The sequence below is a fragment of the Pogoniulus pusillus genome, chromosome 26, assembly GCF_015220805.1.
Source record: "Pogoniulus pusillus isolate bPogPus1 chromosome 26, bPogPus1.pri, whole genome shotgun sequence".
NCBI classification, from domain to species: domain Eukaryota; kingdom Metazoa; phylum Chordata; class Aves; order Piciformes; family Lybiidae; genus Pogoniulus; species Pogoniulus pusillus.
The window spans coordinates 1,080,011-1,098,051 of record NC_087289.1 but is presented as its reverse complement, the minus strand read 5'-3'; the positions used below and the strand labels follow the sequence as shown (position 1 = coordinate 1,098,051).

The 18,041-nt window shown below is 56.2% G+C and overlaps 2 protein-coding genes across 6 annotated transcripts in view; one reads left to right on the top strand and one right to left on the bottom strand.

The window, feature by feature from the left end:
* The window catches only part of VEPH1 (ventricular zone expressed PH domain containing 1), a 66,302-nt gene that overhangs the window by 32,422 nt on the left and 15,839 nt on the right, over nucleotides 1-18,041 (bottom strand). For 4 of the 5 annotated variants that reach the window (XM_064165023.1, XM_064165018.1, XM_064165019.1 and 1 more), the window contains 2 exons: nucleotides 17,258-17,473; nucleotides 16,186-16,360 (listed from right to left, as the gene is read on the bottom strand). In XM_064165023.1, the coding sequence (XP_064021093.1) occupies nucleotides 16,186-16,360; nucleotides 17,258-17,473 (391 nt within the window). Of the gene's footprint in view, nucleotides 1-8,883; nucleotides 10,517-16,185; nucleotides 16,361-17,257; nucleotides 17,474-18,041 lie in introns of those variants that run through there. The other variant, XM_064165022.1, reaches the window with a different exon arrangement.
* PTX3 (pentraxin 3) lies at nucleotides 2,398-10,615 on the top strand. Its single transcript, XM_064165024.1, has 3 exons — nucleotides 2,398-2,592; nucleotides 3,350-3,883; nucleotides 8,942-10,615. Exons 1-3 carry the CDS (start codon nucleotides 2,445-2,447, stop codon nucleotides 9,553-9,555), a joined length of 1,296 nt encoding a protein of 431 aa, XP_064021094.1. The 5' UTR covers nucleotides 2,398-2,444; the 3' UTR covers nucleotides 9,556-10,615.

The following is an 18,041-nucleotide window of genomic DNA, read 5'->3' as shown; positions in this document are numbered from 1 at the left end:
CACTGCTTGCCCCAGGATGACTGAGGTGAGGCACAAGGCCCCTGACGTCCTCCTGTGCAGTGACACCAGGGCTAAATCTGAGCCTCAGATGGGTTGGGAACACAGCCTGCAGGTTAGCTCTGGTTATAGAGCCACAGAATGCTTTTGGCTGGGCAAGACCTTTGGGGGGATTGAGTCCAACCACTCTCTAGCTCTGCCAAGTCTGGGGCTGAGCCGTGGCCCTCAGCACCACAGCTCTGCCTCCTTCAAATGACCCCAGGGGTGGGCACTCAGCCACCTCCCTGGACAGCCTTTGCTTCAGTGCAGAAGTTTCATCTCATGTCCAAACCAAACCTCCCCTGGAGCAACCTGAAGCTGTTTCCTCTGCTCCTGTCACTTGTTCCATGAGAGAAGAGACCAACCCCAGCTGGCTGCAGCCTCCTCTCAGGGAGCTGTACAGAGCAATGAGCTCTGCCCTCAGCCTCACACTGCACCCCCCCAGCTCCCTCAGCTGCTCCTCCCCAGCCCTCTCCAGACCCTTTCCCAGCTTTGTTGCTTTCTCTGGACCTGCTGCAGCCCCTCAGAGTCCTTCTAGGAGTAACAGGCCCAAAGCTGAACCCCTTGTGTGAGATGTGATGTGGAGCTTTTGCTGTTCTCTGGAGAATCCATGGCCAATACATCACTGGAACATCACCCCTCATCTCCCCTGGGCACAGCTGGTAGCATCACCCCTCATCTCTCACCTGGGCATCACTGGTGCCATCGTCCCTCAGCTCACCTGATCAAAGCACCCCTGAAGCAATGAGCAGCCTGTTAGAATCAGAAGCTTTCCAGAGCAAAAAACAGATAAAGACCAATAACAAGAACCAGAGAATTGTGTGAGCTGGAAAAGCCCTCCAAAATAGAACCATAGAATTCAGGCAGGTTGGCAGAGAGCTCCAAGCTCCTCCAGCCCAACCTAGCACCCAGCCCTGCCCAACCAACCAGACCATGGCACTAAGTGCCCCAGCCAGGCTTGGCTTCAACACCTCCAGGCACAGAGACTCCCCCACCTCCCTGGGCAGCCCATTCCAATGCCAATCACTCTCTTTGCCAACAACTTCCTAACAACATCCAGCCTAGACCTGCCCTGGCACAGCTTGAGGCTGTGTCCCCTTCTTCTGTCCCTGGCTGCCTGGCAGCAGAGCCCAACCCCACCTGGCTACAGCCTCCCTGCAGGTAGCTGCAGACAGCAATGAGCTCTGCCCTGAGCCTCCTCTGCTCTGCACTGCACACCCCCAGCTCCCTCAGCCTCTCCTCACAGGGCTCTGCTCCAGGCCCCTCCCCAGCCTTGCTGCCCTTCTCCAAACACCTTCCAGCACCTCAACATCTCTCTGCAACGGAGGAGCCCAGAGCTGGACACAGCACTCCAGGGGTGGCCTGAGCAGTGCTGAGCACAGGGGCACAAGAACCTCCCTTGTGCTGCTGCCCACACTGCTCCTGAGCCAGCCCAGGATGACATTGGCTCTGCTGCCCACCTGGGCACACTGCTGCCTCATCCTGTCCAACACCACCGTGGCCACTAACCCGTGCCCCCACATTTCTCAAACCCCTCCAGGGATGAGGACCTCACCACCTCCCTGGCCAGCCTGTGCCAATGCCTCACCACTCTTGCAGCAGAGAAACGTGTCCTGCTCCATATCCCAAGCCTCCCCTGGAGCAGTTTCAAGCCAAAACCTCTTCCACCAGGCCGATGCCCAGCCCAGAGGGGCCCCATTTGTTTTTGCAGCCTGACAGGACCCAGCCCCAGCGGTCTGCTTGCCGAGCTGCGTGTTCCCGACACAGGACACCAGCAGCACTGTGTTATCCACGCAGCTCTGGTGTTGTTGTTGGTAATTGGGGCTGGCAAAGCCAACCTCTAACAAAAGCTGCCTTTGTGAGCGCCTTCGAGCGGGGATCTGAAGCTGCAGCAGAGGTTTCTGTACCTCACCCTCCACCAAAGCTGCAGCGCCTCGCCTCGACCGCACGCCTGTCCCCAGCCCAGCTCCCAGGGTGTTTGTCGTCCCACCAAGCCCCTCCAGAGCTCTGGCAGGAACCAGCTACAAGGTGGATTAGCAGGGAAAAAGCCCCTTTCCACAAGTGACCCGAAGTAACATCCCCAGAGCAGCCGGCTCCAAGTGATTTCATCCCTCCCTCATCCTCCCCTCGCTGCGCCTTACCGCAAGCCGCTCGCAAGCGCAGCTTCCCCCATTCCTTCCCCTCCCCAGTGCAATGATAGGGGGGGGTGTTGGGGGGCTGGAGCTGAGCAAGCTGCCCGCCCTCTGCTCCTCCCAGCCAAAACCAACAACCAGCAGAGCTCTTATTACAAGCCTGGCACCAGCACTGCTCATTCATTCAAGGCTTTATCAGCAGCTCGCTCGCAGCCTCCGCTCAGCTCAGCCCTCGCCCTCCACTCAGCCCGGCCGAGCTCAGGGAGCAGCTTGAGAATGCTGCTCCACCAAGGATTTGCTCTGCTTACCCTCTGCTGTGTTTTCAGGGCTGCTCTGGCAGTGCTGGATGAAGAGGATGACTATGATCTTATGTATGTCAATCTGGATAACGAGATCGAGGCTCCGGCTCCGGGTACCGAGGAAAGTAAGTAGGACTGAAGCAGAAGTGGTGCTAAGTGTCTCAGCCTTTGGTGGCTGCTCTTGTGACTCCTTTGTTTGAAAGGCATAACTATTTGGGGTCTTTTTTCAGAGGAAGAAACATGTTTGGGTTGGATCAGCACAGAATGAGGGAATCAGAGAACGTCAGGGGCTGGAAGGCACCTCAAAAGCTCATCCAGTCCAACCTCCCTGCCACAGCAGGATCTCCTACACCAAAATCTACCCAGAAGGAGGGTGTAGTGAGGTGGGAGGGGGTCTCTTCCAAATAGCAGGCAACAAGACAAGCCTCGAGTTGCACCAAGAGAGCTTAGTTTGGCCGTGAGGAACAATTTCTTCCCCCAAAGAGTTGTCAAGCTCTGGCCCAGGCTGCCCAGGGAGTGCCCATCCCTGGAGAGGTTCCAAAGCTGTGCGGATGCGGTGCTGAGGGCCATGGGCTGGTGGTGGAACTGGCAGTGCTGGGTCAAGGCTTGGAGCTGATGATCCTGGGGGTGTTTTCCAACCCTTGCTGTTGTGTTTCTGCATGCTTGCAGCAGGAGCTGTTAGAGCCCTCAGACACTGCACTTTAGGATCACTGCAGGCTCCGTTCCCGCGCCTTGGCTTCCCGTCCCTGTGGCACACATTGCTCCCCTCCTCTCTTCTGGCGAGGGGTTGGAGCACACAAACCTTGCACAGAGCCAGACTTTCTCCTCCTGGGTAAAGCTCTAAGTCCAAAGCAATGCCAACATCTGTGTCTTCTCTTCCAGCTGCTGCCTGTGACTGCCAGCGAGAGCACACCAAGTGGGACAAGCTCTTCATCATGCTCGAGAACTCGCAGATGAAGGAGAACATGATGCTGCAGGCTACCCAGGAGATCCTGAAGGTGGACCTGCAGATGCTGAAAGCAGAGCTGAGCCAGCTCACCACCAGCCTTGCCAGCACCTTTGCCACCACGCTGGAGAAAGTCACCTCCCATATCTTGTCCCAGGTGGAGCAGGTGCTTGTGAGGAGTGATGACCAAGCTGGAGAAGCCAAAAGGTTTCAGGAGGCTGAGCAAGGAAAGGTTCTTGAGCAGATCCTGCTGCTGAGCCACAACATGTCCAGCAGGCTGGGCCGTCTGGAGAGCACCTGGCTAAGGAGGGCTGAGGTGGAAGCTCAGGAGACAGAGCTGCAGCAGGACAAGCTCAGTCCTGCCAGAGCAGACCACCTCCTTTTGAGCTCTCTGTGGAAAGAGCTGCAGCAAACCAGAGCCGAACTGAAGGCGTCGCAGCAGTGGGCAGCCCAGCGCCTTCTGCCAGCAGGTGAGTCCTTGTGTGCTGTGCTTCAGCAGAGAGCTCTCTTTAATGACCTGTCCAAGGAGGCATCTCCCCTGACCACCCCTCCTCAGCATCTTCCTCTGCCTGTGCCTCCAAAGCAACGTTGAGGACAGCACAACAGCTCTGTACCGGAGGTTGTGGATGCTCCTGCCTGGAGGTGTTCAAGGCCAGGTTGGATGAGGCTCTGAGGTGCCCCTGCCCGTGGCAGGGGGGTTGGAACTGGATGATCTTTAAGTCCCTTCCAACCCAAACCATTCCATGAATCTATGAAAATGCTTTGGAAGGGTTGGAAGTAACCTGTCACCCCCTCTGAAAGAGGCAGCACTGAGATGTGCAAAGGTGGGGTCAAAGAAGGACTCAAAGTCCTTACAGAGGACACCACCAGCCAAGATCCCACCTCCTGCAGGCTCTCCTAGCCCAAAACATCTGCCAGGGTGCTTTAAACAAACAAATCCTGCTCTCCCAGCTTTTACCTCCTACACACAAGTCACTAGGTCCTCTTCATGCGTGCCCCCACTTCTTCCTCACCCTAAGCTAAGCATCACCTCCTCACCAACCCCAGCTGAGCAGAAGTTAATCCAAACCCTCCCTGCAGCATCGTCACTGCCTGTGCCTGTTGGGAGAGGACATTTCCTCCAGCATGGAAAAAAAATGAGCAGCACTCTGGTGGTGCTCTTGTGGTGCTTTGGGGTTTTGTTTGGTTTTGTGGGTTTTTCACTCCTTTCCCCTTCCAAAAACGTTCGTGCTGGTCAACAAGGCAGGCGGGCAGGGAGAGAAGAGCTCACATCTCAGGTTTCACGGCTCTTTAACTGCCCTTTGTAATGCGAGCCCCTGAAAGGAGGCAGGGGTGGTCTATGCTCCCAAGGAACAAGCAGTAGAGCAAGAGAAAGCAGCATCAAGTTGCACCAGCGAAGGTTTAGGTTGGAGGGGAGGAACAATTCCTTCCCCAAAAGGGTTGTCAAGCCCCGGAACAGGATGCCCAGGGCAGTGGTGGAGTCTTCACACCTGGATGGGGTTTCAAAGCTGTGGAGGTGTGGTGCTGAGGGCCATGGTTTAGTGGTGAGCAGGCAGTGCCGGGGCAAGACTCGGGCTGGATGATCTTGAAGATCATTTCCAACCAAAGCAATTCTATGACACCCAAAAAGTAGCTCGGGGGTGGCACTGCAGACCCCCACCTATTCACAGCGTGGGCACAAAGCTCCCACCAGGACAATGCAACCCCTTCAGGTAGAGCTCTGCCCACCAGGTGTCTTCTGAACACTGACCTCTCTTTAACAACCTTCCCCCCCATCTAAGTCCCTGCAGCTTCCAAGCCTTTTTGTAACCCTCCACAAATCCAAGCTCCTTCAGCTTCCAAATCCCCACCGAATTCTCCACCGTTGGCTGGGTGTGCCAGGGGTGCACTTACACCAGCCCCACCTACAACCCTGAGCAGCCCCAGGGTGAGCAGGGAGGAGCAGAGGCACTTACACAAGCTCCTTACAACTCAAGCACAGAGCAATGCTCATTCACATCAAAGCACTTCACAGCCTAGCACGGATCAAGGCAGGGCAGGGAGTCAGCCTTGCCAGCCAGTGCCTTCTCCTCCTGTGTTCATCACCTCTGCAGAATCATAGAATCAGCAGGTTGGCAGAGAGCTCCAAGCTCAGCCAGCCCAACCTAGCACCCAGCCCTGCCCAACCAACCAGACCGTGGCACTAAGTGCCCCAGCCAGGCTTGGCTGCAACACCTCCAGGCACAGAGACTCCACCACCTCCCTGGGCAGCCCATTCCAGTGGCAGAGCTTGCAGCAGATTCCTGTTTGCCCTGAGCACTTGAAGACTGCCTTCCAGCCAGCACGACCTCAGCTTCTTCCCCTCGCTGCCCTGTGACACAGCCAGCCCCACGGGCAGCTGTTCTGCTCTAGGGGAGAGCAAAACCTCTATGAGCATGGAAAGTCTCAGCCTCACAGTGCACAACACTGGGGCTGGAGCACAGCCCTGTGAGGAGCAGCTAAGGGAGCTGGAGGTGTTCAGCCTGGAAAAGAGGAGGCTCAGGGACACCTCATTGCTCTTGTTTTGGGCAAACAGCCATGTCAGGTGGGAGAACTCCTCGAGTGGCAGATCCTTGCACATGGCAGTGCTCCCAAGAGGGACTGCTGTGGAGGTGTGATGGCAACTCCATCATTTGGCCTGCAGCAGAGGAGGCTCAGGGCAGAGCTCATTGCTGTCTGCAGCTGCCTGCAGGGAGGCTGTAGCCAGGTGGGGTTGGGCTCTGCTGCCAGGCAGCCAGGGACAGAAGAAGGGGACACAGCCTCAAGCTGTGCCAGGGCAGGATCAGGCTGGATGTTGTTAGGAAGTTGTTGTCAGAGAGAGTGATTGGTTAGGTAATTAGAAGGGTTAGAGGCCAGGTTGGACTCAATGATCTCAGAGGTCTTTTCCACCCTGCTTAATCCTGTGATCTTAGAGGTCCTTTCCAAGCACAACAACTCTGACCCTATGCTGGGTCTGTGAAGCTGCCCCTGGATCCCAGCCCTCTGAGGGTCCCTCTGCTTGCTGCGGCTGTTTTGTGACTGTGCTCCAGCTTGCAGCAGCACACTCCCTGCAGCAGCAGCAGCACAGTGGTGCTCTGCTTGGAAGAGACCTTTACAATCACCCAGTCCAACCAACAACCCAACCCCACCACAGCCACTAAGCCACGGCCCCAGGTGTCCTGAACCCCTCCAGGCACGGTGACTCCACCACCTGCCTGGGCAGCCTGTGCCAGTCCCCGAGCAGATTTCCACTGCTCCCCCCTGGCTTTGCAGAAAACTTTCTTACCCAGGTATTCTTTTACGTGAAGGACACAGCAAATCCCTTCCAGAGTCTCTTGCTCTGCAAATTATATCTATTTTCTTTTACTCCAAGGGAATTTTTTAGCAACTGCCTCCAATGTCTCATGCCGTGGCCCCCTGCCAGCCCTGCTCCCGAGGGATTTTCCAATCACACTTTGTGTTCTTTGGGGAGCCTGCTTTTAATTTTGTTTGGGTTGTGATAACAAAGCCTGAAAGCTCACTAATTAAAAAAGCTTTTTTGTCTGTTCGGAGGTTCTTTTCTCCCCCCAGCCCCTCCTTTCACAACAACATTCCTAAAGCAGCATCTGAAGGAGTATCCCCAAGCAGTTGCTCCTCCTCAAAAGGGCTAAGGAAGAAAACGTTGAGAGCTGCTGGGGGGAGCTGAAAGGAAGCAGCCTGTGAAGTAGCACAGAGCTGGGTGCTGGAGGACACAAAGAGTCCTTCAGTCGCCGCAGCAGAAGTTTCCACACACGGTTGAGCCATTTCAGCTCCTCCAGCTGGTTTCAGCAGCAGAAAAGCAGTTTGATTACAGAAAGAGGGGGGTGGGGGGGATGCTGTTGCCCCCCCACATCACCTGGAATAGGATCTTCAGTGTAACTCGGAAACAAAAGTGGCTTGAGTTTGGGTGGGGACCAGATCAGTTCCTTTCCCAAGTGTGATGAGCTTCTGCTCATGGTTTTAACTCTAATTTCTGCTGCTACCAGCCCAATTAGAGGTGAGGAAAGAGCCACCTTTGAACCAGCCATCAGCCTCGGGACGAGGCCTGATGGCTTCAGCTGCAGGAGAGAGAGTCAGGCTGCAGAGAAGGATGGCATTTTCAGCTGAGGGTGGTGAGGCACTGACCTCAGGCTGCCCAGGCAGGTGGCAGATGCCCCAGCCCTGGGAGGACTTCATGCCAGGTTGTTTGGGGCTGTAAGCAGGTTGCAGATATCCCTGATGAAGAGATGGCCTTGGGAGTTTCTCTTTCTCTCTAGTGTGAATCGACCTCCAGGAGGAGAGGACCTCCAGGAGGAGAGGACCTCCAGGAGGAGAGGACCTCCAGGAGGAGAGGACCTCCAGGAGGAGAGGACCTCCAGGAGGAGAGGACCTCCAGGAGGAGAGGACCTCCAGGAGGAGAGGACCTCCAGGAGGAGAGGACCTCCAGGAGGAGAGGACCTCCAGGAGGAGAGGACCTCCAGGAGGAGAGGACCTCCAGGAGGAGAGGACCTCCAGGAGGAGAGGACCTCCAGGAGGAGAGGACCTCCAGGAGGAGAGGACCTCCAGGAGGAGAGGACCTCCAGGAGGAGAGGACCTCCAGGAGGAGAGGACCTCCAGGAGGAGAGGACCTCCAGGAGGAGAGGACCTCGTAATCTTAGAACCTTAGAATGACAGAATGTCAGGGGCTGGGAGTGACTTCCAAAGCTCACCTGGTCCAGCTGCCCTGCCAGAGCAGGATCACCCAGAGCAGATCACACTGGATCACACCCAGACAGTTCTTGAGTATCTCCAGAGAGGGAGACTCCACAGCCCCCCTGGGCAGCCTGCTCCAGGGCTCTGGCACCCTCACAGGGAAAAAATTCTTCCTCAAGTTGACATGGAACCTCCTCAGCCTCAGCTTCCACCCCTTGTGCTGGCACTGGCATCCCCCAGCAGAGCCTGGCTCTAGCACTCACATTAATGAGGTCACCCCTTAGTCTCCAAGCAGCACAGCCCCTGCTCCCTCAGGCTTTCTTCCTAAGGAAGATGTTCAACTTCCTTTATCATCTTAGAGTCATTAAGGTTGGAAAAGGCCTCTAAGATCAAGCCTGTCAACCTGCCATCACCTCTTTTAGCTTGAAACCATCCCCTCCTTGTCCTGTCACAACAGATCCTCCTCAAAACTCTATCACCTCAGCCCCTTTAAGTCCTGAAAGGCCACCAGGAGGTCTTTGTGAAGCCTGCTTCAACTCACGATTGGATAGGGCTGAGGGATAGGTTGGAGTGGATGATTTTTCTTCAGAGACAGTGATTGGCACTGGAATGGGCTGCCCAGGGAGGTGGTGGAGTCTTTGTGCCTGGAGGTGTTGCAGCCAAGCCTGGCTGGGGCACTTAGTGCCATGGTCTGGTTGGTTGGGCAGGGCTGGGTGCTAGGTTGGGCTGGCTGAGCTTGGAGCTCTCTGCCAACCTGCCTGATTCTGTGATCTCAGAGGCCTCTTCCAACCTGGCTGACGGTTCCATGTTGACCCCCCTAACACTTTGTCTGCCCCTTGCAGGGTGTGAAACAGCAATTCTGTTCCCCATGCGCTCCAAGAAGATCTTTGGGAGCGTTCACCCAGCCTCTGGGCTGAGCCTTCCCTCCTTCACCGCCTGTGTCTGGATCAAGGTGACCGAAGCTCTGGCCAAAACTGTCGTCTTCTCCTACGGCACCAAGCTCAACCCCTACGAACTGCAGCTGTACCTCAGCAGGGACTCTGCAGTGCTCGCTGTTGGGGGTGCCCAGCAGAAGGTGGCCGCCGGGGCTGTGGTGGTCCCCGGGCAGTGGCTCCACCTGTGCGGCTCCTGGAGCTCCCAGAACGGCTCCGCAGCCCTGTGGGTGCAGGGAGAGCTGGCGGCCACCGCCTCCGACCTCGCTGCTGGCCACACCATTCCAGAGGGAGGGATTTTGCAGCTGGGGCAGGAAAAGAATGGCTGCTGTGCTGGGGGGGGCTTCGATGAAGCTTTGGCCTTCTCTGGGAAGCTGACTGGCTTCAACCTGTGGGACAGAGCCCTCAGCGCCGAGGAGATCGCGGCACAGAGCAGGGAGGATGCCTGCAGCAGCAGGGGCAACGTTGTTGGGTGGGGAGTCACAGAGGTGCTGCTGTATGGAGGAGCTCAGTATCTCTCTTAAACCCTTAAAGGCAGCTTCTGGAGCAGAGAAGGTGTTTGGTGAAGAGCTGAGAGCAGACATGTAGAGGAAGCCAAGGCCAGGAGCTTGTGTCCCTCCAACGGCCAGGGAAGGTGAGCGTTGAGAGCTTGTGCCCTGAGGACCTGTGGAGATGCCCTTTGGTCTCTGCCTGAGGATTTGGCAAGACACTGAGAACAAAACACAGCAAGGCATTGGGAAAGCTGTTCCTGGGGTCAGACCACTGCTGACTCCAGCTTGGTGTTCTCTGATGGACAACAGTGAGCACCACCAGGGACCTTTCAGAGCTGGAGGGCACCCCTGGCATCCCTGCTGAAGCAAAGAGCCACAGAAAGGCTTGCTTGGAAGAGAACTTGAAGGTCATCTTGTTCCAACCACCTTGCCATGGGCAGGGACACCTCCCACCAGACCAGCTCAGGGCCCCATCCCACCTGGCTGTCAACACTTCCAGGCTCAGAGCCTCCACAGCTTCTCTGGGCAACCTGCCCTGGTGCCTCAGCATCCTCACGGGGAAGAATTTCTTCCTGATGTCCAATCTTAACTCCAGCTTCTCCCAGTTTGAAGCCATCAGCCTCCATTCTGTCACTCCATGCCTTGGGGAAAGGTTTCTCTCCACCTCCAAGCTGAGCAGCTCTCTCAGTCTGACTTCATAGGATATTTGCTCCAGCCCTCAGCTCACCTTCATGGCCTCCTCTGGATAATTCTTTGGCTTCCTTGGTTGGGCACCTCCTGACCAACCTCTTCAGAACAGATTGTGCATCTTCCAGGCTCCTGCAAGGCCTTTGGTTTCCACAGTGCTGAAGTGAGCTGGGCAGAGGAAGCAGAGAGGCCAAGGAAGATGCTGTCCACTGACCCCTCGTAGTCATTTGTAGACTCTACCCAATGTAGTCTCTTGCAGAAAGCTTTTCTTGGCCTGCCACGTGGAAGTGCCAGCAGCTCCCATCCCCTGGTGGCACCCGGGAGAAGGCACAGCTGTATGATAGTGTAAATGGACTCTGGCAGAGTTTTATTGAGATTATTTTTGTAAATAAAGACCCTGACCAAAGCCAAACTCTCCACCTTCCTCCTGGGCTGCAGCTCTGAGAGGCAGCTGGCTCCCAGGTTGAGCTCTGCAGCTTGGGCTGCCACACAGAACACAGCCTCAGCAAGCAGAGGGACCCTCAAGGGCAGCTTCACAGACCCAGCATAGGGTCAGAGTTGTTGTGCTTGGAAAGGACCTCTAAGATCACAGAATCAAGCAAGGTGGAAAAGGTCTCTGAGATCATTAAGTCCAACCTGGCATCTAACCCTTCTAATTAGCTAACCCCTGGCACTAAGTGCCTCATGCAGCCTCCTCTGAAACACCTCCAGGGATGGGCACTCCACCACCTCTCTGGGCAGCCCATTCCAATGCCAATCACTCTCTGCCAACAACTTCCTCCTAACATCCAGCCTAGACCTGCCCTGGCACAGCTTGAGGCTGTGTCCCCTTCTTCTGTCCCTGGGGGCCTGGCAGCAGAGCCCAACTCCACCTGGCTACAGCCTCCCTTCAGGTAGCTGCAGACAGCAATGAGCTCTGCCCTGAGCCTCCTCTGCTGCAGACCAAATGATGGAGTCCAATCGTTGCCATCACACCTCCACAGCTACCCCTCCTGGGAGCACTGCCATGTGAAAGGATCTGTCACTCGAGGAGTTCTCCCACCTGGCTGGATGAGGCTGTGTGCAGTCTGATCTGGTGTGAGGTGTCCCTGGGCATGGCAGGGGGGGTGGAACTGGATGGTCCTTGTGGTCCCTTCCAACCCTGACCGATTCTGTGACACCCCCGACCAGACCACAGAATTCAGAGTCCACCAAGCCAAGTTCACCCCAAAGCCACTGAGAACACAGAGCTGGATGCAGTGCAGGAGCAGCAGATGGCAAGAGCCAAGAGGCTGATGGTGCTTTCCCTGTAGCAAGCAGCAGGAGCAGACAGTGATGGATGGTTACTCACTGGATATGTAACCATTTACACCAGCAATGATCACTCACTGCCTGTTGAAGCCTCTGAACAAGTCATGCTGGAGAATGTCTTACTCAAAGCAGCTCCTGTCTGCACAGGCAGCAGTGCACTCCCCTGCTCTCCTCACACATTTTTCTCTCTCCCTTTCCAGACATGTCCCAGGCACACACTCTGCAAAGCTCCTGGCATGCTGCTGCCGTGCTTGACACAGCTCCCACATCCTCCCTTCCAGGGTACAAAAGCAGTAAAATAAAAGAAGCTGGGGCAAGGTAATGTCCTCTTCACTCTGCTTTACACCTGGAGGTTGGAATGGGTTGAGTTGGAAAGGACCTCAAAGATGATCCACTTCCAAACTCCTGCCATTTGGAGGACAACCAAACACCTTTCTCTAGACCAGCTTGCTCACAGCCTCATCCAACCTGGCCTTGAGCACCTCCAGGGAGAGGGCAGGCACTAAACTTCTCTTACACAGTAGTAGGGTGGGGTTGCTCCTTCTCTGTAGTCTCAGGTGATAGGAAAAAAAAGAAGACATGGCCTGAAATTGTGCCAGGGCAGGGGTAGATGGGAGATGAGGAAAAATCTCTTTGCTGCAGGAGTGGCCAAGGACTGGCACAGGCTGCCCAGGGAGGTGGTGGAGTGCCCAGCCCTGGAGGTGCTCAAGAAACCTGTTGCCATAGCACCTGGGGAGATGGTGTAAGTGGCTATGATGGGGTTGGCTTGATGACCTTGGAGACCTTTTCCAGCCCAAGCAACTCTCTGGAGGTGTTGAGGTGCTGGAAGGTGCCCAGAGCAGGGCAGCAAGGCTGGGGAGGGGCCTGGAGCACAGCCCTGTGAGGAGAGGCAGAGGGAGCTGGGGGTGTGCAGCCTGCAGCAGAGGAGGCTCAGGGCAGAGCTCATTGCTGCCTGCAGCTGCCTGCAGGGAGGCTGTAGCCAGGTGGGGTTGGGCTCTGCTGCCAGGCACCCAGCAACAGAAGAAGGGGACACAGCCTCAAGCTGTGCCAGGGCAGGTCTAGGCTGGATGTTGTTAGGAAGTTGTTGTCAGAGAGAGTGATTGGCACTGGAATGGGCTGCCCAGGGAGGTGGTGGAGTGGCTGTGGCTGGAGGTGTTGCAGCCAAGCCTGGCTGGGGCACTTAGTGCCATGGTCTGGTTGGTTGGGCAGGGCTGGGTGCTAGGTTGGGCTGGCTGAGCTTGGAGCTCTCTTCCAACCTGCTTGACTCTATTCTACTTGGAAGAATAAAGTAAGACTCCATGAACTCTGCATGCTCAGTGACAAGCACAACAGAATCCCTTACCAAAGAACCTTAACCACCCGACAGAGAGAGATGAGCTCCATCCAGCCGCTGGCCGCCAGCAGGCAGATCCTCAGGGTTACAGTCCCAGCTTTGTGCAAAGCCACTTTCAAATCCTCTTTCCACACTCTGTCCTCAATTAAATGAAAACAAATGTCTGTGAAATGCAGCGGGGGGGGTGGGGGGGTGGGAATCAGCAGCAGAAGGTGATAAAGCCTCAAAGAGACGATGGGGAAGTCTTCCCTGGCTGCTTCTTACTGTGCCTCACACCTGAGATGCTTTGTCTCGGAAGCAGCTTTCTCCTGTCTCTGCTCTGGGGTGGCAGGTGGCCAAAAGCAAGGCCAATACTTTCATTCTCACTGACTCAGCTCTTTCCATCTGCTCTGCTCCTCCGTTATCACCTCTGCCGACTGGCAAAGCCTCAGTCCCACAGTCCAGACCCCACCTGCCCAGCAGAAATCCCCTCCCTCGGCTCCTCCCTGCATTTCCTTCCTAGCTCAACTCTGGGGCTTTGTCCACCCTTACACTGCCTGCTTGGCAAACACCAAAGAGCACCTGGGGGGAGGGCAGTTTGGGCTCCAAAGGCAGTAAAACCAATGTGAGGTCCCTTCCAACCTAAACCATTCTGTGCTTCTATGATCTCCAAGGCCTATTCCAACCAAAACAGTCCAACGTTTCTGTGATTCTTGCCCTGCAGATGCAGCAATGAAGGAGCAAGCAGAAGCTGTGCGTGCCTGGAGTAAGTTGCTGAGCCCAGTTCTGCTCTCCCACAAGCCTCTGCTGGGTGCTTCATCTGCATCCTTTGTCTGAGCCCCTTTGGGAGGTGGAGCAGCTGTGGGACTCTCAGAGTCCAGGGCTGCTGTCACCTGGCAATGAGAATAAGCCTGCCAGGTCCACACTGATGGAAGGTGCCAGGGCAGGGCGCGTGGGCAGGGCACAGACAGCTGCGTGTTTAGAGGCTGAGTTCCCCCTGAGTGGCAGGGGAGGGTTAAACACTCTTTGTGGCTGATAAGGAATTGATTCAACAGCCAAACAACTGCCCCCAGTAATCAAAACCCCGACTGCAGTCAGCCCTCAAAGACTGGCAGGCAGCAGGCCAGAGTCTGCCATCAGCCTCAGCAGTGCCGTTAGGCTGAGCCCTGCCCGTGCAGCACCAGAACAAGGCCCTTTGTCCCCACACTGCTCCATAAATCCATCCCTGGCAGCAGCTTGTCCTCTCCCCTCCTCCCTTCAGCCAGCTTCAGTCCTTAAGCTCTGCCGATGCTGCGGCAAAGCAAACACAAAGGATGCTCAGCGCAGCTCAGCCACAGCTCCGAAACGAAGCACTCAGCCTGTTCCCAGAGCCCTCTTCCAGGCTGGGATAAGCCGAACCTGATGTCCACAGCAACATCTGCTGGTGGAATGACTTCAGTGCACGAAACTGAACTGGCGGAGTCATAGAATGGCTTAGGTTGGAAGGGAGCTCAAAGCTCAGCCAGTTCCAGTCCCAGGAAACACCTCCCACTGGAGCAGGTCTCATCCGACCTGGCCTTGAACACCTCCCTGGGAAACCTGTGCCAGTCTCTCACCACCCTCACTTCTTCCTAACAGCCACTTCCACTCTCCCCTCTGCCACTCCAAACCCATTCCTCCTCCTCCTCCTTCTCTCATTCCCAGACCTTCTCAATAGTCCCTCCCCAGCCCTCCTGCAGCCCCCTGCAGATCCTGCAAGGCCACTCCAAGCTCTCCTCAAAGCCTTCTCCTCTCCAGGCTGCACAGCCCCAACTCTCTCAGCCTGTGCTCAGAGCAGAGCTGCTGCAGCCCTCTCAGCATCTTGGTGGCCTCCTCTGGCCTGGCTCCAACACTTCCATGTCCTGCTTGTGCTGGGGGCTCCAGCACTGCCCCCAGGAGTGCAGGTGGGGTGTGAGGAGAGCAGAGCCAAGGGGCAGAATCCCCTCCCTTGCCCTTCTGGGCACACTTTGTGATGAACCCTTCAGTGGAGGGTGTGCAGCTCCTTTCCCACTCCTCTGACTGCACCACAAAGGCTGCTGGAAGCAGTTTCTACACACAGCAATGGTTTGCAAGTGATAGTGACAGGAGGGAGCACAGAAACCCTCATGTCACAAGCCTTAAAAGCAGTTATCCTTGTGGCCCTGCAAGCTGTTAGCAGTCTTGGACTCTGCTCAGTCCTACCACACAGCTCATATGAACCTGGAGCCAGGTCAGGGCTGCTCTCTCTTCTCCCACAGAATCCCAGACACATCCAGGCTGGCAAAGCCCCTCAGGATCACCAATCCCAACCTGTAACCTTACTCTGCAAGGTTCACCTTAAACCATATCCCTGGATGTGTGTCAGGGTGGTTTGGATGTGGTGCTTGGGGACTTTGGGAAGCTTTGCCAACCTGGGTGGTTCTGTGGCGTGTCCTGGCCAGTGGCACCACTCCTCTGTCCCCAGACTGCTTTGCTGGGCAGAATTAATTTCTAGAGCCCCTGCTGATTGTGCAAAGCTGCTGAGTGTTGTTGCTCTGCTGCACTCCTGCCCCCGGAGCTTTGGCAGCTGAGCTGGCAGAGGATGTGAATCTACGAAGCCTTGACTGGAGGTGGGGTCTGAACCTGATCTTGACAGCTCTGAGCTGCCTTCAAGACCTTGGGGACTCCACCACCTCCCTGGGCAGCTCATTCTAGTCCCTGAGCACTCTCTCCCTGAAAAACTTCCTCCTAATGTCCAACCTAACCCTCCCCAGCCTCAACCTGAGGCCATTCCCCCTTGTTTTGCCTCCAGCTACCTGTGAGCAGAGCCCAGCAGCAGCCTCTCCACAAGGTCCCTTCAGGCAGTTGCAGATAGGGATAAAGCAATAGGACAAGAGGAAATGGCCTCAAGCTGAGAGAGTTAGGCTGGACAAGAGGAACAACTCTTGCCCTGGCAGACTGGTTAGACCCTGGCCCAGGCTGCCCAGGGCAGTGTCCATCCCTGGAGGGGCTGCAGAGCTGTGCAGCTGTGGTGCTGAGGGCCACAGTGCAGTGCTGGGGCAAGGCTTGGGCTGGGGGACTGGAAAGTTCCAAGCAGAAGGATTGTGTGTTTCAGAGGTGCTTTTGAGGCTGGCCATGGACAGGAGGAAGTGGGCACAGGATATTTTGAGCTGTCATCTCCTCATCCTGAGCTGTCTTTAAACTGTCAGAAGGGCTCAGCTGTGGAGCTCAGGATTTGCTTCCCAGCTCTCAAAGCCCTCAGGTGGCTTGGACTGGATGGACTCTTCCCACCAAACCAACTGCCTGGTTCCACGTTTGCACACATCCCTAGCACAGCCTCACCAACCCGAGGGTGGGCACCAGGCAGGCTGCAATCCAACCCCTCAGCAGGCTCCTACCTCGAAGGACACTCTTGACGATGCTGTCTGTGTGCTCAGCCAGCAGATCTGCCTTGGCAATGGCAGCCAGGGAGAGGTAACTCGACATGTTCCTGCACAGCTCCTTATTGCCCCTCTGAAGGAACTTCACTGCCACTGGAACAGCCAAAGCCATCACTGGGGGGCGGTTGTAGTTCTGCAACAAAGGAGGGCAGGGGTTGAGAAACCAGCAGCTGGAAAAGGAAAGCAAGAGAGGGAGGGAAGGAGAGCTGAGACCCTCCCTGCTAAGGCACTGTCTGAAGGGCAGGGCAGCTTTGCACTGCCAGGGGCTGCTGCCAGCAGGCAGAAGCTGATGGGCAGAGCTCCTGACAAGGCCTGGGGGGCAGAAAGGCTCTGCCTGCCACTTGCTACCCTGCACACCAAGGGCACTGCCACAGCTTGTGGGGCAGGAGGGCAGAGGTGGCAGCTGTGGGGAGGAGCAGCCAGGAGAGGTGACCCTCAACTGCCCACTAAGGGATTGCAGCAGCTCCTCTTGAGGAGCAAGCTGAGGGATCCCCAGGGTCCAGCCTCTTCTTCCCTGGCTGCTGTGCCAGGAGGACTCTGTCCCCTCTGTCTTCATCTCCATCCCTATGTGCCTGAATCCAGCTCCTGAATCTGTTCCCCTCTGCTATTGAGTCCAGCCTGGGACTTGCCCAGTGGCTGCCTCCAGCATCAGTGGTGCCATCCTTGCCATCAGGGGTTGGGTTCCACACTGGTTTGTGTCTCTATAACATGGTTCTTCTCTCCATCCCAGCTGGGTTATTAGTTCCCCAGCCCATCAGTCTCCTCCCTGCTTCCCTTTGGGTAGGCAGAAGTGCTCCTGGAGAGCCTCTGGTGGCCAGCCCAGCCCTGCCCCTCCACAAGACACTGTCAGCCGAACTAGATGAAGACTGTCAGAACCTTTATGGAACAGTAGGCCCCAGGAGGGGCTAAGGACAATCTTTCCCTGGGCAGTGACCTCCTCCTGCCACTACTGCTTGAATTTTTATCCCAGAAGAGCAGTTGAAAGCCTGAGGACAGCACCTCTGAAACGCAGCCAGCAGCCTCAGGTTACCTGCAAGATGCAGCTTGTGATGTCAGAAGCAATTTTTGCATGTGGTGTGTCCTCATCTTTTCCAGATGGCTTCAGGTTGTGCTCCAGGCAGGACTCCCAGAGAGCCACCAGGGCCTTCCCGTGCCTCTCGATGGATGCTGTCTCCCTGATGGCTGTGGTGATGCGAGTGATGCAGATCTCCACCACAGCCTGGTCGTTGTCGTTGGTCTGGTAGTCCTGGGGCAGACAAAGAGGCGTTTGCCAGTGGCTGCTTGCCCTTGACAAGGGCCTCACTCTGCTGGTTTGAGGCTGATTGGGAGATTTTACTGAGAGAAAGCAGGTTACAGGCTGTGAAAAGCAAACGATGATGGTGTCTGCCTCGCCCCTAGGCTGGCTGAGACCCATGAAAACGAGGACACAGAGAGGGCAGCCACTGTGTGCCTCTGGCTGCCAGAGCCTGTGCCCCTCTTCTGCTTGGATCTGTGCAACCCAACCCATCCTTCTGCTTCCAACCCCCCTGGCTGACCCTCCAGACTCACCTTGCATGTAAGGCAGACTCTGGGATAAGGCAGAGGGGTGGAAAGAAGCAACAGAAGAAGGGGACACAGCCTCAAGCTGTGCCAGGGCAGGTTCAGGCTGGATGTTAGGAGGAAGTTGCTGGCAGAGAGAGTGACTGGCATTGGAATGGGCTGCCCAGGGCAGTGGTGGAGTCTCTGTGCCTGGAGGTGTTGAAGCCAAGCCTGGCTGGGGCACTTAGTGCCATGGTCTGGTTGGTTGGGCAGAGGTGGGTGCTAGGTTGGGCTGG